This window comes from Acinonyx jubatus, chromosome B3 (assembly GCF_027475565.1).
Source record: "Acinonyx jubatus isolate Ajub_Pintada_27869175 chromosome B3, VMU_Ajub_asm_v1.0, whole genome shotgun sequence".
Lineage (NCBI taxonomy): Eukaryota > Metazoa > Chordata > Mammalia > Carnivora > Felidae > Acinonyx > Acinonyx jubatus.
In genome coordinates this window covers 131,938,891-131,959,174 of record NC_069386.1, presented here as the reverse complement: position 1 = coordinate 131,959,174, position 20,284 = coordinate 131,938,891, and the positions used below count along the sequence as shown (strand labels likewise).

Genomic DNA, 20,284 nt, shown 5'->3' with positions numbered 1-20,284 from the left:
GCGTCATTTTCCTTTCTTGCTGTGGGAATGTTGGATTTCTAAGTGATAATGTTGTTATTGTCTACACAGATCACAATAAACAAAGAACAGCTCTGGAGTAGAAAAACTATGGACCCCATAGAACTCCTTCATGTCACCTGTTCAATAGTCAACTAAAAAGGCATTTAGTGCAGACACGCTCTTGTTGAATTCTCTGTGCTTCTGACTTACCAGTAGCTGAGATTCCAGGAATCTTCTGGGCTGCCAGCAAAAGATCATCAGTGGGGTCAACCCAGGGCCTGATGCTCATCTTCCTCGCATTATAGCAATTACCATTGGCGGCCCTTCCTGTGCGCTCAATTGCCACCAGATGGTCGAATCTGCCAGGAAGCAAGGGCATAGGGGCTTTATGGAGGGTGTGGCTGACTTGTTGGGTCATGTGTTTGTGTGAAGGACCCTTGTGCTCTCTTTGATTCCTTCATTCCTGCAGAATTTGACTCAACATTTATGTGTGCCACGGCCTGTGCTGGGGGCTAGTTGATCAGATCATTTTTTTTAAAGTTTATTTGTTTATTTTGAGAGGAGGGAGGGGCAGAGAGAGAAAATCCCAAGCAGGCTCTGCACTGTCAGCATAGAGCCAGACTCGGGCCTGGAACTCAGGAACCATGAGATTATGACCTGAGCCGAAACCAAGAGTCAGATGCTTAACTGACTGAGACACCCAGGTGCCCCTCAATCAGATCACTAAAAATCTCATCAGAAGCTCTAGCGGTTCATTAGAGTCAGAGGCTGTGAGATTGAGAAGGCCAACGGTCAGGGTCACGTGTTTGACACTGCTGATGCCCTGCCCCATCTCCACTAGTCAGTGGGCACCAGCACCCAGGGGTTGGAGCGTTGGCTGCTCCTGGCCCACTTCTGGCTTCTTCTAGGTTCTTGTTCGGTTTATGAACACAAACAGACTTTAAAAAGAGTTGAAATGGAAGACGAATGAATCTAATACAAGACGGAGATTAGATAAGAGGCACAGGGAGCAGCGGTAAGCTTGTGGGCTATGGAATCAGATGGTGTAGGCTCTGAGTCCAGACCCTCCCGCTCCTGGCCTTGGCCAAGTGCTTAACCTCTCTGACCCACATTTGCTACCTCGGATGACCTGACAAGGGGACCTGTCTCCTACAGGGCTGAAAGCAGCCTCCCTCGGCCTCATTTTTGGACACTGTGCCTGCAATATCTACTTCCCCGGGTTTGAAAGAGGCTTCAACAACATAGTGGAGAAAATGCACAAGAGGTGCTTAGCAGAGGGCCCTGCACCCACTCAGTGCATGGTAAGTGGTAGTAGTTGTGGATGTTATCACTATTAGGAGGAATATTATCTTTTTTTCTCCACTATTTTTAAGTTTTTATCTAAATTCTAGTTAGTTAACAGACAGTGCAATATTGGTTTCAGGAGTAGAATGCAGTGACTCATCACTGATCTACAATGCCCAGTGCTCATCACAAGCGTCCTCCTTAATACCCACCGCCATATAGCCTATCCCCCACCCACCTCGGGAAAATACTGTCTTGATTATCCAATTTAAAAACATGAAAATCACACTTCTTTATTTCTGCAAATCCTCCCATGATGGAGTTCTTTAAAATCTTTGCTACAGGTAGCTAGGTGGTTAAGCATTGACTTCAGCTCGGGTCATGATCTCGCGGTCTGTGAGTTCGAGCCCACATCGGGCTCTGTGCTGACAGCTCAGAGTCTGGAGCCTGCTTCGGATTCTGTGTCTTCCTCTCTTTCCGCCCCTCCGCCGCTCATGCTCTGTCTCTCTCCCTCTCTCAAAAATAAGTAGACGTTAAAAAATTTTAAAAATCTTTGCTGTGGGAAACTGTGTGGTGGTTGCTCAAAACACGTAAAATAGAATCACCACGCGAACCAGAAATTCCACAAAAGAATGGACAGCGGGGTCTCCAAGAGATATTGCACATCCTTGCTCACGACAGTGGTGTTCCCACCAAGCGAACGGTAGAAGCAGCCCAGTGCCCACCGACAGACGAGCAAAAACAACCAAAAGTGGTGCGTCCTCAAAAAGGACGGAAATTCTGACACGTGCTACAACATGGATGAAACTTGTGGATAATTTGCCGACCGAAATCAGCCAATCACAGAAGAACGAATACTGTAGGATCTCACCTTTATGAGGTACTAGAGCAGTTGATTCATAGAGACAGGAAGTAGAAGGGTCGGGGTCAGGGGTTGGGGTCGGGGTGGGGGATGGAAAGTCACTGTTTAATGAGGACAGCATTGCCGTTTGGGAGATGAAAAGGTCCTGGAGATGGACACATGACAATGCGAATACACCTTAATGCCACTGAACTGCACACTTAAAATGGTTAAAGTGGCAACATTTATGTTATGTATATTTTGCTACAGTAAAAAAAAACCACTAAGCTCTGAATGCTTTTTCTGTACATGTTTTTATTTATTCTATTTTATTAAAACAATTTTTTTATGTTTATTTATTTTTGAGAGACAGAGACAGAGAGAGAGCAGGGAAAGGGCAGAGAGAGGGAGACACAGAATCCGAAGCAGGCTCCAGGCTCTGAGGTGTCAGCACAGAGCCCTATGTGGGGCTTGAACTCACAGTCTGTGAGATCATGACCTGAGCTGAAGTCGGACGCTTAACCGACTGAGCCACCCAGGTGCCCCTGTACATGTTTTTAAAAAACAAAATCTTTATGCCTGGTCTGTGCCCTCTGGTTGTGCATAATGTGGTGACATCATATATGCCTGGATGAATAGGTCACCAGGTAGGTTTTGGAATGTAATCCTGAGGCTACATGTCCACAGCAGAAAAAGGCAACCACTGAGAAGCAGAATCAACAAAAGGAAGGAGCTTTTTTTTTTTTTTTAAGTTTATTTATTTATTTTGAGAGAGAGGCAGAGAGAGTGAGCAGGAAAGGGCAGAGAGAGAGAGAGGGAGACAGAGAATCCCAAGAAGTCTCTGCGCTGTCAGTGTGGAGCCTGATGCAGGGCTCAAACCCACGAACCGTGACATCATGACTTGAGTTGAAACCAAGGGTCGGACGCTTAACTGACTGAGCCACCCAGGCGCCCCAGGAGGAAAGAGCTTTGACCCTGAATTTCCTCTAGATCTGTATCAATGTCGTTGAAAAAGCTGTTTACAACAAGATCTCCAAATGAGATTAATACATTCTCTGTTCTGCAGGGAGAACACTATTTCTGGATCTTCCCCCCAGGAGAATTAAGTTATACACCTCATGAAGGTGGATTGATTTTTTTTTTTTTTCCTAGGCCTGCAGGGTCCATTTAGCTACAGTGGGAAGTAATCCACTCCTGGGAAGCCTGCTCCCTGGAAAGAGTTAATGCATCTTCTCCAAAGAGAGCAGAACCCTCTCTCCACCTCTCTCCACTCAGCAGAGCAGCACCTGTGTTAACTGCCATCGGGGATCCCACACAAGAGAATGTTCCAGCTTCTCCCCGGAGTTTCGGAGCTTTGTTTATATGCCAACTGTTTGCAGAATAGAAACATCTCTAATATGAACCATACATGTTCTTGCAGCTTTAAATAGCATATCAGCTCCATGATTGAACTTTTCATTGGTGACTCAGGGTTGTCATTATGATCACCAAATTCTGCTGTGACGCGCAGTAAAGCTATGTCCTCCAGGCCTATTAAGTCAGTGTTTTTAAGTTCTAATGGGACACTCATTAGTGGGTTGTGAAATAAATTAGGCCACGTCAGCATTTCCAGAAAAGTAAAATAGAACACTGAAGAACAGAATAGAACAGACTGGAATAGAAAATGTCAGAAAGTACTGTTTTTTGAATCTTCTGTTCTAGTTGTGTGTGCATACGTGTGTACTGTTTTGCAATGCAAAATGTAGTATGTATTACTTTTGTCAAAAACGTTTGCAGAACACGGTATTAAAAATTATAAGATCTGAAATTCATCCCTACCTACAATAAAAATATTTTTCAAAATGTTTGATCATAACACACAGTAAAAAAAATACACATACCTGGGGGCACCTGGGTGGCTCAGTCAGTTAAGCGTCTGACTTTGGCTCAGGTCATGATCTCACAGTTTGTGAGTTCGAGACCCGTGTCATGCTCTATGCTGACAGTTCAGAGCCTGGAACCTGCTTCGGATTCTGTGTCTCCCTCTCTCTCTGCCCCTCCCCCACTCACACTCTGTCTCTGTCTCTCAAAAATAAACATTAAAAAGGCACACACACTTGCATAAAGTTTCATGACAGTACTTAACATGATGACTTAAAACATACAATGGTATTTCTATTTCTGTTTCACCTTCCGAAGGTGCTGGTTACCCCCACTGGAATGATTCACTGCCCTCTGATGGGTCATGACCCAGTTTGAGAAACTGTTAAGGTTTTGTTTTTTATAATTGTCCTATTGTCTCCCTCTACGGAGAAGACATGCCATCTCTCAGGGACCTGCCACTCCCAGAGACCCTCTGCGAAGCCCCCAGTACAGCTTGAGACCCTCCAGCCTGGCCCATCAGAACCCCGAGGTTCTGTCCTCTCTGGAGTTGTCAAAGTTAATAGCGTGTGGGCTTTTCCACCACCACCACTCACACTGGGAGGTGACATACATACCTGGGTGACTTGGGGTCCCCATCTTTGCAGAGAAATGCCTGAGCAGCTCCCGCTGATTCACCTTGGAGAGTTAATATGGGGATCTGTGTCTTCAGGACCCCTTGAAAGTAAAGGCAGAGGGTGGACGCATCAGCCCTAGTGCTGCATTTTGGAAATTCACGTTGGCTTTTCAAAAGCTTCTTTGGAGAGGATCATCATCATGGGTGAGCAGCACCTACCTGTAGAATACTTTGTTAGGAAAGCCAACACCTGGATGCAAAAATACTTGCTTCCTTTTAGTCGTGAGTAAACCCCAGGGCTTGTGGAGTGTGTGACCCTGAGTGGAACTGGGCTAGTGGCACCAATATTGTGGGCTAGCAAACAGGCTGCATGTAGATGTCCATAACACCATGTGATCAGAGGCCTATTCTGGCTCACTGTCCTTGTGAGCGCTGAGGACATATTTAGGTGCCCAGGTGACAGGGAGGCAGCTCTCCACTAAGTATGTGACATGTATGCTTTCATTTAACTGGCACAACAATTCTATGTGATAAGAACCATTATGAATCCCATTTTACAGAAGAGGGAAACTGAGGCTCAGAGATGCTAAATAACTTAGGCAAAGCTGAACTTGGAGGTCAGTGTCATGACCTCAGTTTCCACCCTAAGTTCTCATCTGGTCCCCACCCTCCCCACCCTGCACACGCTTGGGGAAGTTCGAGAAAAACAGAAGAGAGGTTCCAGAGTCTGGGCCTGGAGTTAGCTACTGATAGTAAAGTGATTTCCAAAAGTGAGTTTGACTCTCAAAAAAGGCACCTTTTCTAATTACAATAATAATACATATTATTGTAGAATACATGGGAAGCACACACAAATTCCAAATTAAAATAAAACTGACTTGGGGCAGCTGGTGGCTCAGTCGGTTAAGCATCTGACCCTTGGTTTCTGCTCTGGTCGTGATCTCATGGTTTCGTGAGTTCTAGCCCCGCTTCAGGCTCTGTGCTGACAGCTCAGAGCCTAGAGCCTGCATCAGATTCTGTGTCTCTTTCTTTCTCTGCCTCTCCCCGGCTCGAGCTCTGTCTCTCTCTGAATCTCAAAAAATAAGTAAACATTAAAAAAAAAATTGTCTCCTTCTTGGGATAGATTGAAACTAGTTCAATCTTTCTTAAAAAAATAAATACATAAAAATAAAATTGACTTGATTTTCTTTAACTAAGACCTCACAGCAGTTTGGGGTGGAATCCATGCGCCTTCACTGGCCCAGGATGAGGTCTCCCCGCAGAGCTTGAGACGCCTAACAGAGGGCCTGCGACAGGGATCGGACCCAGCGCTCATGGTCCCACGGGTTCTGCAGGACCCCCCAGATTGCTCTGTGGACCAGAGGGGGTGTCATAATCTCCGTCATCAGCCCCTCACACCCCTCACATAAACCCAGCCCAGGTAAGGTCTATGTTACAACCATGTGCTTATATAACAAATGTGGATTCGGGATGGCCCAGCTTCACCGTGTTGTTGCCCCAAGCCCTTTGGGAACTGCCACAGTGGGTGGAGGGGCCAGAATCATTGTCAGAGACCCTAAAGGGCCTCTCTCCAACCTCTCTCTCCAGCCCCACCCCATGTCTAAGGGGGAAAGACAAGAGGAGGGCAGTCAGTCCACTAAGGGAAACTCACTGAGCACATTCTACATGGGGCAGGCCAGGGAACGGGCAGGGAGGGGGGTGCGGGGGGTGGTCACAGAAGGCTGAAAGATCCAGCCCCTTTCTGTGCTGTGAGGAGCAGCCTGGTGGCCCGGCACGAAGACTGACTAAAACACCCCTGGGTGGGAAGCTACATTCCTAGCTGTGTGATCTTGGACAAGTCACAGAAATTCCCTTAGTTGTGGTTTCCTCCTCTGCAAATGGGGTTAGTCATGCTCCCTGCCCCCAGGAGTGCTGTGGATGCAGTGATAGGATATGTGCCAAGCACTGAGCTGGGGGAGGCCGGTGCATAGTAGGTGCTAAGTTAGGGCTGGTGGTTTCTTACTTTCTTGACGTTGGATCAAGGATACAGGATTCCCGTAAGAAGGGGTACCAGGGGCCAAACAGGGCAGGGCACATAACATACCTCCAAGAGGGGGGCACACAGAAAGAGCCCCTGCAAAGGAATGTCAGGGCAAGATGAGAACCTGCACCTGAGCTACGAAGAACCAATTTATCAGTTTGGTCCATTTACGCTCAAGACAGGGAAGAAATGACTAAGCTCTTTCTTCTTTAAACATGTGCAGCCTTTGGTTATAAAAAGAACCGAAATAGTTTTCATCAAAAGGGCCAAATCTCTTTTGCTTTCCTCGTCCACATGTAATGAAATTTCTGCATAACCTAACACAGTAGATTCCACCTGCTAACCCGCCCGGCTGAGCGAGCCCCAGTTCTGAGCTCTTGTGCCGCCGGAGTTGGAGCCAGCGAGCAGGTGAGCAGAGAGCAGACCTGCTTCTGGGAACGCGCGCGGCTAAAAATACCGGACCCGGCTGTCAGATGGAAAAAAGACTGCCAGCCTGTTGGCGGTGGCTGCCACCGCGGCCCGTCCCTTCTCCGTGTTGACAACACAGTCGATAAGTTTTCCTGTGTCCTCAGGGCAGCTACTCCCTTCTCCATCTCCCTGCTGGCTCCCCCTCTTCTCCTCAGCCTCTCCCTGGGGAGCGTCCCAGGGGGGCAATCCTGGGCCCTTTTCTCCGTCTCGTATTCCCTTGGTGATCTCACCCTGTGTCTGGACTTAAAAGACCATCAATATGCCAACTGCTCTCCGATTTATCTTTCCAACCCAGACTGCTCTCCTGACCTTGACTCGTAGATCTGTCTACTTGACTTCTCCATTTGTGTGGCTAATAGATTTCTCACCCCGAGGCTCCAACCTGCACTCTTTTAAAAACTTTTAAAACGTTGTGATTTTGGTAAAATACATAATGTAAAGTTTACTCTCTTAGCCATTTCTACGTGTGCATTTGCCCGGCATCGAATACATTCGCAACGTTGTTTGACAAGCACCCCACCATCCCTCTCCAGAATTTTTTCATCTTCACGAAGAGCTTCATTGAAGCCCTTTTTAGAGGCTAAAGGGAAAAAATGTGTCTCTAAAGAACACAGAGAGGTAGGCAATGGGAAGCAGGGTAGAGCACCAGGCTCCCAGCTGATGCCCAAACACCACCTGTGGAAGGGAGGGCAGGTGAAGAGACTTGCTCACAGTGCCCCCCAGGCCGATCGTGGTGCACAGACGTCAGCAGCACAGCCTCACCCCAGCGCTGTTTGCAGCTCTCGTGCCACCTGGGTGCTCTGGGAACCTGTGCAGCATGGGGCATCCCCACCCATGCGGCCCCGGGAGGGACTCTGCCACCTGAGCCCTTCGGCCACTCTGTTCTTGACTATCCCGCCTCTGACTGGGGGGCGGGGGTCCAGGGCTGGCCAGGGTTGCTGAGTCCTCTGCAGGTCACCAGGGCTCTTGTAGGGAGGGGAGCAGGTGCACAGTGGGATCTTGGGACCTGGAGCCTGAAGGACCGGGGTTCAAACCCCAGCTCACCATTCCCATCCGGGGAAATCACCTGGACTTCTCAGAGGCTCAGCCTCTTCATCCATAAAACGCGGATATAATGCTGCTTATACCAGAGAGTTGTTCTGAGCTTTACGACAAACGCCCCTGCCCAGTGCACAGCCCTGTGCTGGGTGCTGGGCAGGAGTTCCACGCACGCTGACCCCCACCCTCTGCCCGTGGAGGTCCCCTTGGGGAAATGGACTGCCCTCATCTCGCTGCTCACCTTGCTCAATGGCATCTTCAACAAGTTTCTTGAACAAACCCGAAGCTCTCAGGTCAATGATCACGGAGACCTCCTTCTCCAAGGCCTGTAGGCAGGCGGCCAGAGCAATGGCTCCTGATGGGCCGTCTGTCTCTTCTGGGGGCTCATGGTTGAAGTGAGTGGGGAAGCCGACGGTGACGAGCACCGAGCGGGCGTGGGACAGTGACACGGAGGCCCTCAGCAGCTCACCTTTACAGAGCAGGTGCCCGATCCTCCGGTGGCCTAAAAGTATTTGGAAAAAAAAAAATCATAAAACAATGTCATTGTGTTTCGAGTCGAAACTTATGCAAACAGCGGTTTGGTTTTTGATTTCCTTTTGTTTCTCACGTGGATTTGAGGGGTGTGGCAGAGACGGCTGGTCGTTCCCTGGAATGCCTTCTCCTCTGTCCCCTCTCCCAAAGGGTAGCCGGTCAACCTCTGCCCAGCAGCAATTCCAGTTAGTGGGGGTGGGGGAGGGGGAGGGCACAGGACTGGGTTCTCTCTGCAGCATTCGGAGAGGGTCAAAGGGAATGTGAATGGAAGTCATGTGCACCCCCTCTGGGCCTGCCACACACCTCCTTGCCTACCCCCCTTCTCGGGTGCTGGGGTGCGACAACCAGCGCCTGCTGGGGGGTCACGGGGTGTGATGGCAGAGCTTCTGGTGGGGGCAGGTCCCCCTTCCTGCTGAACGTGAACACTCACCTGGGAAGGCCTGCCCTGGACAGCTGCGTGAGAGCCACACACTTGCACTGTATTTGAGGAAAGCATCTTGGGGTCAATTTATTATCGTGCTCTTAGCAAATCCTAACTCGTACAAGAACGTCAAAGGAGGAGAGGCAATGGGGCTGCCCTCGTCGGGGAGTCACCAGAAGAAGGCCCTGAGACACGGACTTGGGGGCAGGGATTTCAGTGGGAAGTGAGCCCAGGAACATGAAGTCCGAAGATGGAAGAAGTGTGAAAAAAGGGAGAAAAGCCGCTAAAGAATGCGCGAGTGAGCAAATCAACCCCGAAGGCAGCTGGGGCCTGATCCCGCTGGGGATGCTCTAGGAAACCGTGGGGTACACACCTCAGGACTGTCCTGCTAGAGGACAGGGAGACTGGGCATTGAGGCGCCTGCCTGCCCCTGTCCCCTGCTGGGTGCAGGTTACCCATCAGGACATAAACTCCCCATCACCTGGGGCTGTGCCTGCTGTGCTGGGTCTGGAGGTACAAGGACATGCTCAGGTGGAGGACAGAGAGTTGTGAGCCTAAGTGGGTGAGCTGTCCCATTGGGAACCCCCCACTGCAGCAGCAGGTGAACCCCTGGGGGCAGGGGAGACAGGTGGGGCGCCAACGGCATCTGCTGTGATGCCTACTGGTGACTGTCAACCTGGTCCCAACTGGGCAGCACAGCCTCCCAGGGCCTGTCACATTTCATCATGACCCTGTCCGTATTCAGGGCACCCCAGATCATATCTGCACCCCGTGAAGGCAGGATGTGGCTCAGAACTTCTCCCACAAGCTGTGGCTGAAACGAGAGGTGGGCTGAGGGATGCAGCCAGAGGAGGTCAGCTCGGCCTTGAGCTGCCTGGAGAACATGAAGGGACACGGGGTTGGGCTTTCTGTTGTGGGGGGACAGTTCCAGACTTAGAATCCAGAAACTTATATTCAAGCCCAGGTGTCGGAACGTGGTAGCCGTGTGACCTTGGCCTCATCCCTGGATTGCTCTGGACCTCAGTTTCCTAGTGGAGCATGGGGGGGTCCAGGTGCAGGGAAAGGGCCCTTCACATACCTCCGGTAGGAGAGCCAACTGAACATTTGTCTGGAGGGCACTTTGACCTTAGATTGGCACATTCTAGTGGCACCAGCAATTCACGTGTAGGAATTTACCCTCATAAAGTGATTGTGGGGGGGTCCACACACATAGTCAGAAGGCGTTCATCACAGCCTTGTTTGTGGTGCCAAGTGACAGGATAATAATATAAATGGTGGCACATTCCTCAGATGGAATTCTAGGCAAACATTAGAAAGGATGTTGTAGAAAGCTAATGACATGGAAGGATGTTTGCAAAATAAAAGGGAAAATATATTTACAATTTGTTTACATATATAGAAAGAATATATATATTCTTTCTATATATATTCTTTCTATATATATATTCTTTCTATATATATATATTCTTTCTCTATATATATTTCTTCAGTCTTACAGGTTTACGACTGAAGTAAAAGACTTTAAGGGCAAATATTGAACGGCTGATAATGGTTAATTGGGATGAGATTTTGGTAATTTTTTTCATGTTTATTTATTTCTTTTGAGAGAGAGCGAGAGAGCAGAGAAGGGGCAGAGAGAGAGAGGGAGAGAGAGAACCCCAAGCAGGCTCTGCACTGTCAGCACGGAGCCTGAGTCGGGGGGCTCGATCTCACAAACCGACTGAGCCACCCAGGTGCCCCGATTCTGGTCATCTTTACTGCCTGTTTACGTTCATTATTTTCTGATGCTTCTCCAACGAGTATGAACTGCTGTTGGTGGAAGGAAAGAAGAACATTTTCAAAGAAAGAAATCGGAATGTAACCTATTTCATAGGATGTGATAACAAAAGTGAGAGGAGGAGAGAGAGAGAACTTTGTCAAATTTAGAGCAGTGTATGATTTCATCATTTGCGATGATTTTATTATGAGAGAAGTATCGTCACTGTGAACCCTGTGTTCTTTCATATTCTCCAGGCACCTCAAATGCAAGCCAACGTCGTCTCAAAAATGACTGAGTGGCTCTAATAGTGAGTAATGCTCAGTATACCACCATTAATCTTGTATCTGCTTATGTAATATAGTAGGAATCAAAAGCATCTATTGTTCTTGGGGATTAAAGATGTTCCTTAATAGACCATATTGGCACATCCGGACAGTCATGAATCTGCCTTTCCCCCAACCCTCATGCTTCAAACCTTGACACAGTCTGACTAAGCACCGAAGGGGGGCTTTGTGGATGGCCTCCTAGGTCATTCTTAGTAAGTTAGGGTGTGCTGGGTCTACAGTAAATTTGCTTCCTACTTACTTTTTTATCTGAGCTAATGGCAGAGTTAATAATTCATCTTCCCTTATGACCCTTGTGCTGAGTGGAAGAGATATAGCCTGGATAAGAATGTTTGTGAGGGAGAAAGTATTGCAGAAATTAAAAAAAAAAATCCACCCAGGAGGTCAACTATGTAGGAGGTGCTCTCTCTCTCTCTCTATATATATATAGCCATAAGCATTCAACTCCGTATATGCATATGTCCTTAAAGGTGCACCTGTGATAGGTATAGATCTCAAATTTACTGTGGGTTTATATGTAAAAGAAACCATACTCTTTGCAGAACCAATGAATGAATGAATGAATGAACGAACAACCTAACAGACATACAAAAAATCAAAAAGCTATGCCCTGTGGTTTTGAAGGAAATTTTGCTACTGTAGACCTTTGATCCCAAACCCAGGGGAGAGAGAAGACTTTTTTTTTTTTTTTTTTAATTTTAGTGAGAAAGAGAGAGCATGAGCTGGGGAGAGGGGCAGAGGGAGAGAGTGAGAGAATCTTAAGTAGGCTCCATGCTTCGCGAGAAGTCCAACATTGGACTCAATCCTACAGCCCTGGGACCATGACCTGAGCCGAAATCAATAGTCAGACACTCAACTGACTGATCCACCCAGGCACCCTGAGATCAGACATTTTTAAGGCTGGTTACTGGTCCTGGAACTATTTGATTCTTGGCCACAGTATTATTTAACATAAAAAGGCACCCTGGCTGGCTGCTCTATGACTCTGCCCAGCTGCTGCTCTCTGTACTGATGTTACTGTCATCAGCTCTGTCTAGGTGCTGGGACTTTGGCCAGGAGGGTCGATGTCTGCAGGCTGACCTTACCCCTTTGCTCTCCACAGGGGCCCCACCACCATCAATCCAGGTATCTGCTTAGGAAACAGGGATCAGATGGGCCAGCAGGGAGACCACTATATGCCTTTGCCAGACATTCAAAGTGCAAAGAGCTCCCAAGTCTAGAATTACAGCCCATGAGAAGGTGCAGAAGAAATGGGGTGTGAGCCACGAGAGACCAGAGCACTGTTTTAACTGGCCCAGTGGGACCATGATATACGACTTAAACTCAGATTCCAATTTATCCAACATTTGTTGATCGTGGGCTTTGGAGTCTGTTAGCGTGGATTCAATATCTGCCCCGACCATCTGCTAGCTAGGTGGACTTGGGCAAGTTTCTTAACCTTATATGCCTCAGTTTCCTCATCTGTTAAAGTTAATAATAGCTGTCTCATAGGGTCACTGGAAGAATTCAATAAGACGAAATGTGTCAAAGCTTTTAAATTTTTAAAAAAATTTATTTATTTTGAGAGAAAAAGAGAGAACACAGAGGAGGGGCAGAGAGGAGGAGAGAGAATCCTAAGCAGGATTCACACTGTCAGCACAGAGCTGGATGTAGCGCTCAAACCCACAAACCATGAGATCACGCTTAATGGCTTAATCAACTGAGCCACCCAGGCGCCCTGAAATGTGTCAAAGCTTTTAACATACGGGGAGAGCAGCTGGGAAGGCTGCACCTTAATTCTCTGGGGAGCACTAGCTAGCAAATTGATGGAATGTCTATGCACATCAGCGCCCTCTGCTGGCCGTATGTTTAAAAATTAGACATTGGCTCTTAACAAATGGTGCTGCAGGGGAAAGAGAAAAGCCCCTCGACTGGCTTACAGCCAACCTCCTCCTACCTGCAACCAGAAGACCCCTAGTGGATCTCATGTCTAGAAAGCCAGCAGGTCACAAGCCATAGAAGGAATGTCCTTTCTCTGAGACTCAATATACAATATACATGTTGCTTCCAAACTCTTGTGAGTCTGTCTCTTGCAGGGTCCTGCCCTACCAGAATCTGCGAGTGGCAACCCAGCCCCCCGCCCCCACCTCTGTTGCCCAGCACAGCCTATTCTGCACCCAACCTCAGGGCAATGGCACAAAAAGATGGGATTAGGGACACTGAAACCCAGGGGTGACTTGTTTAAATGGTGCCAGTTGACTAGCTAGGAACCATACTCCGTCTTTTCTTACCTACCCGGTCCCAACTGAGTCCTGCTGGCAATGTGCCCAATTAATAAGCTCACCTTCCAAAGTCCCTCTTATCTTTAGTGTTGACAATTTTGGGGAAAAAAACATAAATAAAAACCCCAAAAATTCATAGTCGAACTACCCAGAGATCATCAACATTAGAATTTTGGTGCATTTTTGGGGGATTCATACACAGTATAAACATTTTTTAAAAAATCACACTGTGGGGACGCCTGGGTGGCTCAGTCGATTAAGCGGCCGACTTTGGCTCAGGTCATGATCTCACGGTCCATGAGTTGGAGCCCCGCGTTGGGCTCTGTGCTGACAGCTCAGAGCCTGGAGCCTGTTTCAGATTCTGTGTCTCCCTCTCTCTGACCCTCACCGGTTCATGCTGTGTCTCTCTCTGTCTCAAAAATAAATAAACGTTAAAAAATAAAATAAAATTGGGGCGCCTGGGTGGCTCAGTCGGTTGAGCGGCTGACTTTGGCTCAGGTCATGATCTCGCGGTCTGTGAGTTCAAGCCCCGCGTCAGGCTCTGTGCTGACAGCTCGGAGCCTGGAGCCTGTTTCGGATTCTGTGTCTCCCTCTCTCTGACCCTCCCCCGTTCATGCTCTGTCTCTCTCTAAAATAAAATAAAATAAAATAAAATAAAATAAAATAAAATAAAATAAAATAAAATATCACACTGTGGGAATGCTCAGTAGAGGCAAAGAGGGAATTTAGGCAGCTGACCCTTGTATATGTAGGTGGGGGTGGAGGGGAAAGACGACTCAAACAAGTATCTTAATGACTCTCAAGTAACTTTTTAAAGAGTTTGGATTCTGAATATGTTTAAAATTTTTTTTTAATTTTTTAATGTTTATTTATTTTTGAGAGAGAGAGAGACACAGAGTGTGAGCAGGAGAGGGTCAGAGAGAGAGGGAGACACAGAATCTGAAGCAGGTTCCAGGCTCTGAGCTGTCAGCACAGAGCCCGATATGGGGCTTGAACTCACAAACGATGAGATCAATCTGAGCCAAAGTCAGATGCTTAACCGACTGAGCCACCCAGGTGCCCCTAAATTTTTTAAAATATTTATTTAGTTTTGAGACACAGAGAGAGAGAGAGAGAGCAGGGTAGGGTCAGAGAGAGAGGGAGATACAGAATTTGAAGCAGGCTCCAGGGTCTGAGCTGTCAGCACAGAGCCCAATGTGGGGCTTGAACTCACGAATCGTGAGATCATGACCTCAGCCAAAGTTGGACGCTTAATCGACTGAGCCACCCAGGTGCCCCAAGCCTATGCCTACTTTCTTGGTAAAACAGCAACTTCTTCTCTTTGATAGTGCTAGTTAAATAAAGAGGAATAAATTCTTCTTTTCATAAAAAATTCGTACTATAGATGCATGTACTTTGCATGCTGCCTTTTTCACTGACCATTACTTCGATGATGAATTTCTCCAAGTCATTAAGGTGTGAACACTTTGTTTCTTACCTGGGTCTATGACAATTATAGTCTCTAGTTCTCTAATCTTCTGAACAGCTGAAGCCGATGCGATGCTGTAGGGCAAAGGATCTTGGGAAATGTGATGGACCTCAGGAATTCCCTCAGGGGTAAGACAACTGGGTGGAGCCTCTGTATTCTTCAGGTTGGTCATGACTGTGCAACCCAGTGCACTGGTGAAAGCCAGCGGGGTCTCTAAAACACACAACAAGAGGGCCTGAATGCACTCACTTCATTAGACTCAGTTCATTCTCATCTAGCCCACTGTCGGACGGGCAAGATGGCACCATGCATCAACTCTGCCAACAGTGCTTCACGGCTTCTTGCACCAAGTCAGAAAAAACTGTCTTATGGCTAAATCAAGTCCCACTCAAACAAGTGCCTCCAATTTTTAGGAAAGTGAAGATGAGTTGGGTATGGAAGAAGGGAGAAGAGAGGCACAGCCATAGCTACAGATAGGTCTCTAGGAATTTCCGTCAATTTAATCCCACGGGTATCCGAAAGTACTTACTGAACTCTTACAATGCATGAAGCCATCTTTCTGTACTTTGCTAATAAATAGCTCTCTCTGAACATACCTCCCATTTTTCCCATAGGACTTTTATTTTGATTTGGTATATGCTAACTTTGTTCTTTAAAAACTCCCCCCCCCCCCTTCCAAAAAAAAAGGCTCAGTCCGTTGAGTGTCTGGCTCTTGATTTCAGCTCAGGTTATGATCCCAGGGTGGCGGTATTGAGCCCCACCTTGGACTCCGTGCTGATCGTGGAGCCTACTTAAGAGTCTCTCTCTTTCTGCCCCTCCCCTGCTTGCATCCTCTCTCTCAATATAAATACATAAACTTTAAAAATATTTTTTAAAAAAGATTCTCTCTCTCTCTCTCCCTCTGCCACTCTCCCACTCACACCTTCTCTCTTGCACCCTCCCTCCCTCAAAACAAAACACAAACAAAACAACACACCTCTCCCACACTAACTCCTGGGCAATGTGAATCCCGGGCACTCTAGTATAGTTATAAAGAACTGGCTTTAGTGTGCCAAACAGAGTTGGAGATGAGACTTTATCTTCTCTAAACACGTTTCTTCAACTGTATCATAATGATAATGCTTCAGATAGTTGTTGTCAGAACTGGAAAATGCACATAAAAGTGTTTTCTCAAAGTGGTTCAGAGTAAACCTTCAATAAGTGATGGTTTGCCTCACTGAATCAGGCACAGTATCTTACTCGTCCTATGCTTTTGTACCTGGCTCATTTAGGTGCTTAATACCTCCTGTCCTTCATTTATGTCTTCTGCTTTCTTCACTGTCATTATTATCCTAGAGTGCTTCCACTCCTACTCAGCTATGTGCTCCCAGAGATGAGGGACCATTGTTTACTTATCTCAGAATTCGAGTGTCTCAACGCACAAATGTTTTGAATTTCACGGAAAACAGTCATGTTTTTTTTCAGATTTAACAAAAGTCCAAAGTTAGTCAACACTTCAGAAGGAAAACCTACTGATAACTGCAGAAAGCATTCTAACTTAATTTTTAGACAGGCAAGGACTAAGGATTTTGATGAATGTAATCACTTTAGACAGCATCTAAAACTGATCACTCTAATGCCAGGTACACATCAGAACAGTCAGCTCAGAAGATGACACAGGGTTTTTCCCCACCAGCTGTGAGGTGTGTAGCTATCACCGAGAGAAGTTTGAATGTTGAAGTTTGAGCATGACTTTTGTAAGTCAGAAATATTCAAGGTCATCCCTAAGCCAATGACGTCACTTGGTCTCATTTACAGTCAGAAATGCTATTTCCAGCCAGAGCTAATGGGCTGGAGTTTGCTGCAGAACAGGGCATCCCCTGTGGCTGGTGGCAGAGAGGAGTGAGGCCACCGTGCTAGACAATATTTACTGCACGTGTGTGGATGTGTGAACACACTTGAGCACACACACACTCAGAAATGACCACACACTCCCTGAGAACTGCATCTTGTCTCATGCAGCATTTTATCCCCAAGATCTGGGTCCATGCCTGGTACATAGCAGGTGCCTAATACATTTAATGTTAGATAATAGAATTCCACGGATCTCATCACCATATTAATCTTCCCCTGTCATGAGGCCATTCTGATAGCTAAACTTATATGAATGATTTCAAAATCAATTAAAGTAACACTAAATTCTATGGATTGTAGTGTGAGTGTGGCTCACCTGGCTAGAATTTTCCAGTGTCTATGAAATAGACTGCAATAGTTAATGTTTTATCACATCCCTACCTTACTGTGAGCTAGTTAGGGCGCCCTCGTGTGTCGCTTCGTTGTAATAGCATCCTACACTTGGGGAAAAATAAACTGACTGTATATACATCACTTTCAAATACGGAGGTCCTGCCAGATGAAGATCTGTTCCAAGACCCTCCGTGGACAGGAAACCGCGGATAGCACCGAACCCTACAGACTATGTTTTTCCCTATATGTACATCCCTATGATAAAGTTTAGTTTATAAATTAGGCACAGTAGGATTAAGAAGGCTAATAATAGAGCAATTATAACAATATACTATAATAAAAGTTATGTGAATATGGTCTCCCTTTCTAAAAATACCTTCCGGTACTGTACGCACCCTTCCTCTTGTGACCATGTGAGGTGATAACGTGCCTGCGTGAGAGCTGAATGAAGCGAGGTGAGCGATCGCAGGCATTGTGGTGGAGTGGGAGGCCACTACTGACCTTCTGACGATTCGTCGGAAGGAGGATCATCTGCTTCTTGACTGCAGTTGACTGTGGGTAACAAACCTCCCGAGGCAGAACTGAAGATGAGGGGGGCCCGCTGCACCTTGCCAACACCACGTGGAATGGTGTGTTTAGCTGTGCTTTTGCCTTCGCTCTTGTTTTCACAAGCCCCACCCACCTTCAAAATGTCTCAGAGAGTCAAGCTAAATATTGGGCTTTCTATCACAATGGGCTGGGAGCCCTCTCCAGTGAGAAATATTTTAATCAAAGCATCCTTGGGCTGAGAGACGAGCTGCTGGTGAGACCCAGCCCTGGGAAGGGAAGAAGGAAGCCAGTGAGATCTGTATGCTTTGTGTTCTGTTTTGTGACTCTGTTTCTTTTTTGTTTTTAATGTTTATTTATTTTTGAGAGAGCATGAGTGGGGGGAAGGGCAGAGGGAAGGGGGGACAGAGGATCCAAAGCCGCCTCTGCGCTGTCAGCGTGAGCAGGGCTCGAATGCAGCACTCGGACTCACAAACTGTGAGATTGTGACCTGAGCCGAAGTCGGACACTCAACTGAGTCACCCAGGCGCCCATTATGACTCTATTTCTTAAATCACTGCACTGTGAGTCTATGCTTTCAAGAACTACAGCCCCACTGGTTTCCATCGTGGGTCATGGTGATTGTGCCCCATAAGCCCAGACACACTGCAGCTGCTGACAGCTTCGAGGCTGGTCGTCGGAGAAGGTCAGAACACTGGGACGTCCCCCGGCTGACACACCACAGGCTCCCCATAGTCAGGTCTAGAAAGATCTTTGATTCCCAACCATTCTGCAAATGGAAAAAGAAAATGAAGTCCATCGGATCCTGCCCTGGTAGGTCCCATCCAAGTTGACACACATTGAGTGGTTTATGCTTCTTTCTCCCAGACAAACTCTGGTCCTAGGATTGCTGTCGATGGTACTGGAGAAAAGGAATTGGGACTTTAACAACCCAGGGCGCTTGCTAACTTCTGGCTCATTCTGAGTTGCACAGTTTCCGAACACAGAACCTCAAACCCCTGGTTTGATTGCTGGAGGAGCCTTGGGTGCACTTAGCCCAGCACCTTGTGCAGGTTGCTAACCAAGCCAGCATTTGTGAGCCCACATTTATCTTGGTACAAGCTGAGTCACATAACGCAGACCTAAACTCTGTTGCTTAACCACCAACAGCACCCCTACTGATGGTCTGGCATCAGAAGGCTCATGAGGACAGCAAAGATGGATGTGTTGGGCCAACCCAGGCCCACCGATGAGAAGACAATTCAATGATTCATCAATGCACTTTGCTTTGGGGGGTCCTGAGATCATCTTTCTAAGAGAAAGGTGGCCCCACTGTTGATTGCATCTTTAGAGAAAGCAGGTTTTGTCTGATTGGTTCGTTTTACACAGCTGAGCAAATTCAGTTACACTGAGCTTTGACTCTCACCCAAGACCCAATCCCAGGTTCTCACCAGGTCCTCTGAGAACCACAAAGAGGCCTGGACAGCTGCCACTCTTGGATCTGCTCACTCACTCTCAGACTGAGTTAATACCCTGGGGATCAGATGAAGTGACCATTTGGAACAAAGCCTTCCCCTGCTAAATACACTGCTGACCAACAGTCTGGATTAGAGGTTGCTCTCAGCTCAAGTCCCGGGACACATAGCTGTGCTGTCACTCTCTACCACCTGCTTCCCCCGACCCTTCAGGTTCACCTTAAGTTCATGGGAGATGATGGGTGAGGCTGACTATTCTGCCAAGGGCAACACCTTTAAACCCGAGGGACCTCTGTAAACCCATCCCGAAAGCTACTGCGGGAGTCTGATCCTCGTCCAGGACGCCCAGGACCCCTGGGAAGATGAGGACAAGCCGGGGGAGTTCGGGAACATAGCAGGTTCCCGTCTTCTCGTGCTGAAGTTCAGGGGTGGCTGTCAGAATACTGAATGAGAGTGGACACTCACCCGGGTCGCCGATATGAATGGGATGTCCCTTATTCCCTGGGGAGCAACTGGCCCGCACCAGCCCTTCCAGCTTGTTCTTGGGGATGGGCCGCATTGTGACCACCAGGTGGCAGCAAAAGCCAGCAATGGTGGCACAAGGCACTGTCATCTGAAAAGAAATCAAGGAAAACAAGTTGAAAAACAGAATTAACACAGATGGAAAGCCTGAACACCAGGAGTTCAAAGCAACTGAATGAAAGAGGGGATCCAAGCAGCTATTATAAAATTATAGCTTCTACTTTTTGTTTGTTTTTAAGACTGATATATTATATTATATTATATTATATTATATTATATTATATTATTATTTAGTGACAGAGACAGTGCCAGCAGGGGAGAGGCAGAGAGAGAGAGGGAGAGAGAGAATCCCAAGCAGGCTCCTCTCTACCCACACAGAGCCAGATGGGGGGCTTGAATCCGCAACACTGTGAAATCATGACCTGAACCAAAATCAAGAGTTGGAGAGACGCTCAACCAACCAACTGAGCCACCCAGGTGCCCCATGTTGCTTCTACTTTTATGTGACATAGAAATGAGAAAGCCTGCTGGTATTTATTGGTCTAAAACAGAGAACCTTGTATGTGCTGTGGATGCTCTGGTAGCTTGGAGCAGCTGCAGACCCCCACTTAAAGCAATGTTTTTA

The 20,284-nt window shown here is 47.3% G+C and overlaps 1 protein-coding gene across 1 annotated transcript in view; it reads right to left on the bottom strand.

Annotated features, from left to right (window-relative positions):
- DGLUCY (D-glutamate cyclase) overlaps positions 1-20,284 on the bottom strand; it is a 40,941-nt gene that overhangs the window by 11,035 nt on the left and 9,622 nt on the right. The window contains 6 exon segments of the mRNA XM_015086283.3: positions 207-359; positions 4,603-4,702; positions 8,369-8,629; positions 14,921-15,124; positions 18,330-18,452; positions 19,603-19,750. Coding sequence (XP_014941769.2) covers positions 207-359; positions 4,603-4,702; positions 8,369-8,629; positions 14,921-15,124; positions 18,330-18,452; positions 19,603-19,750 — 989 coding nt within the window.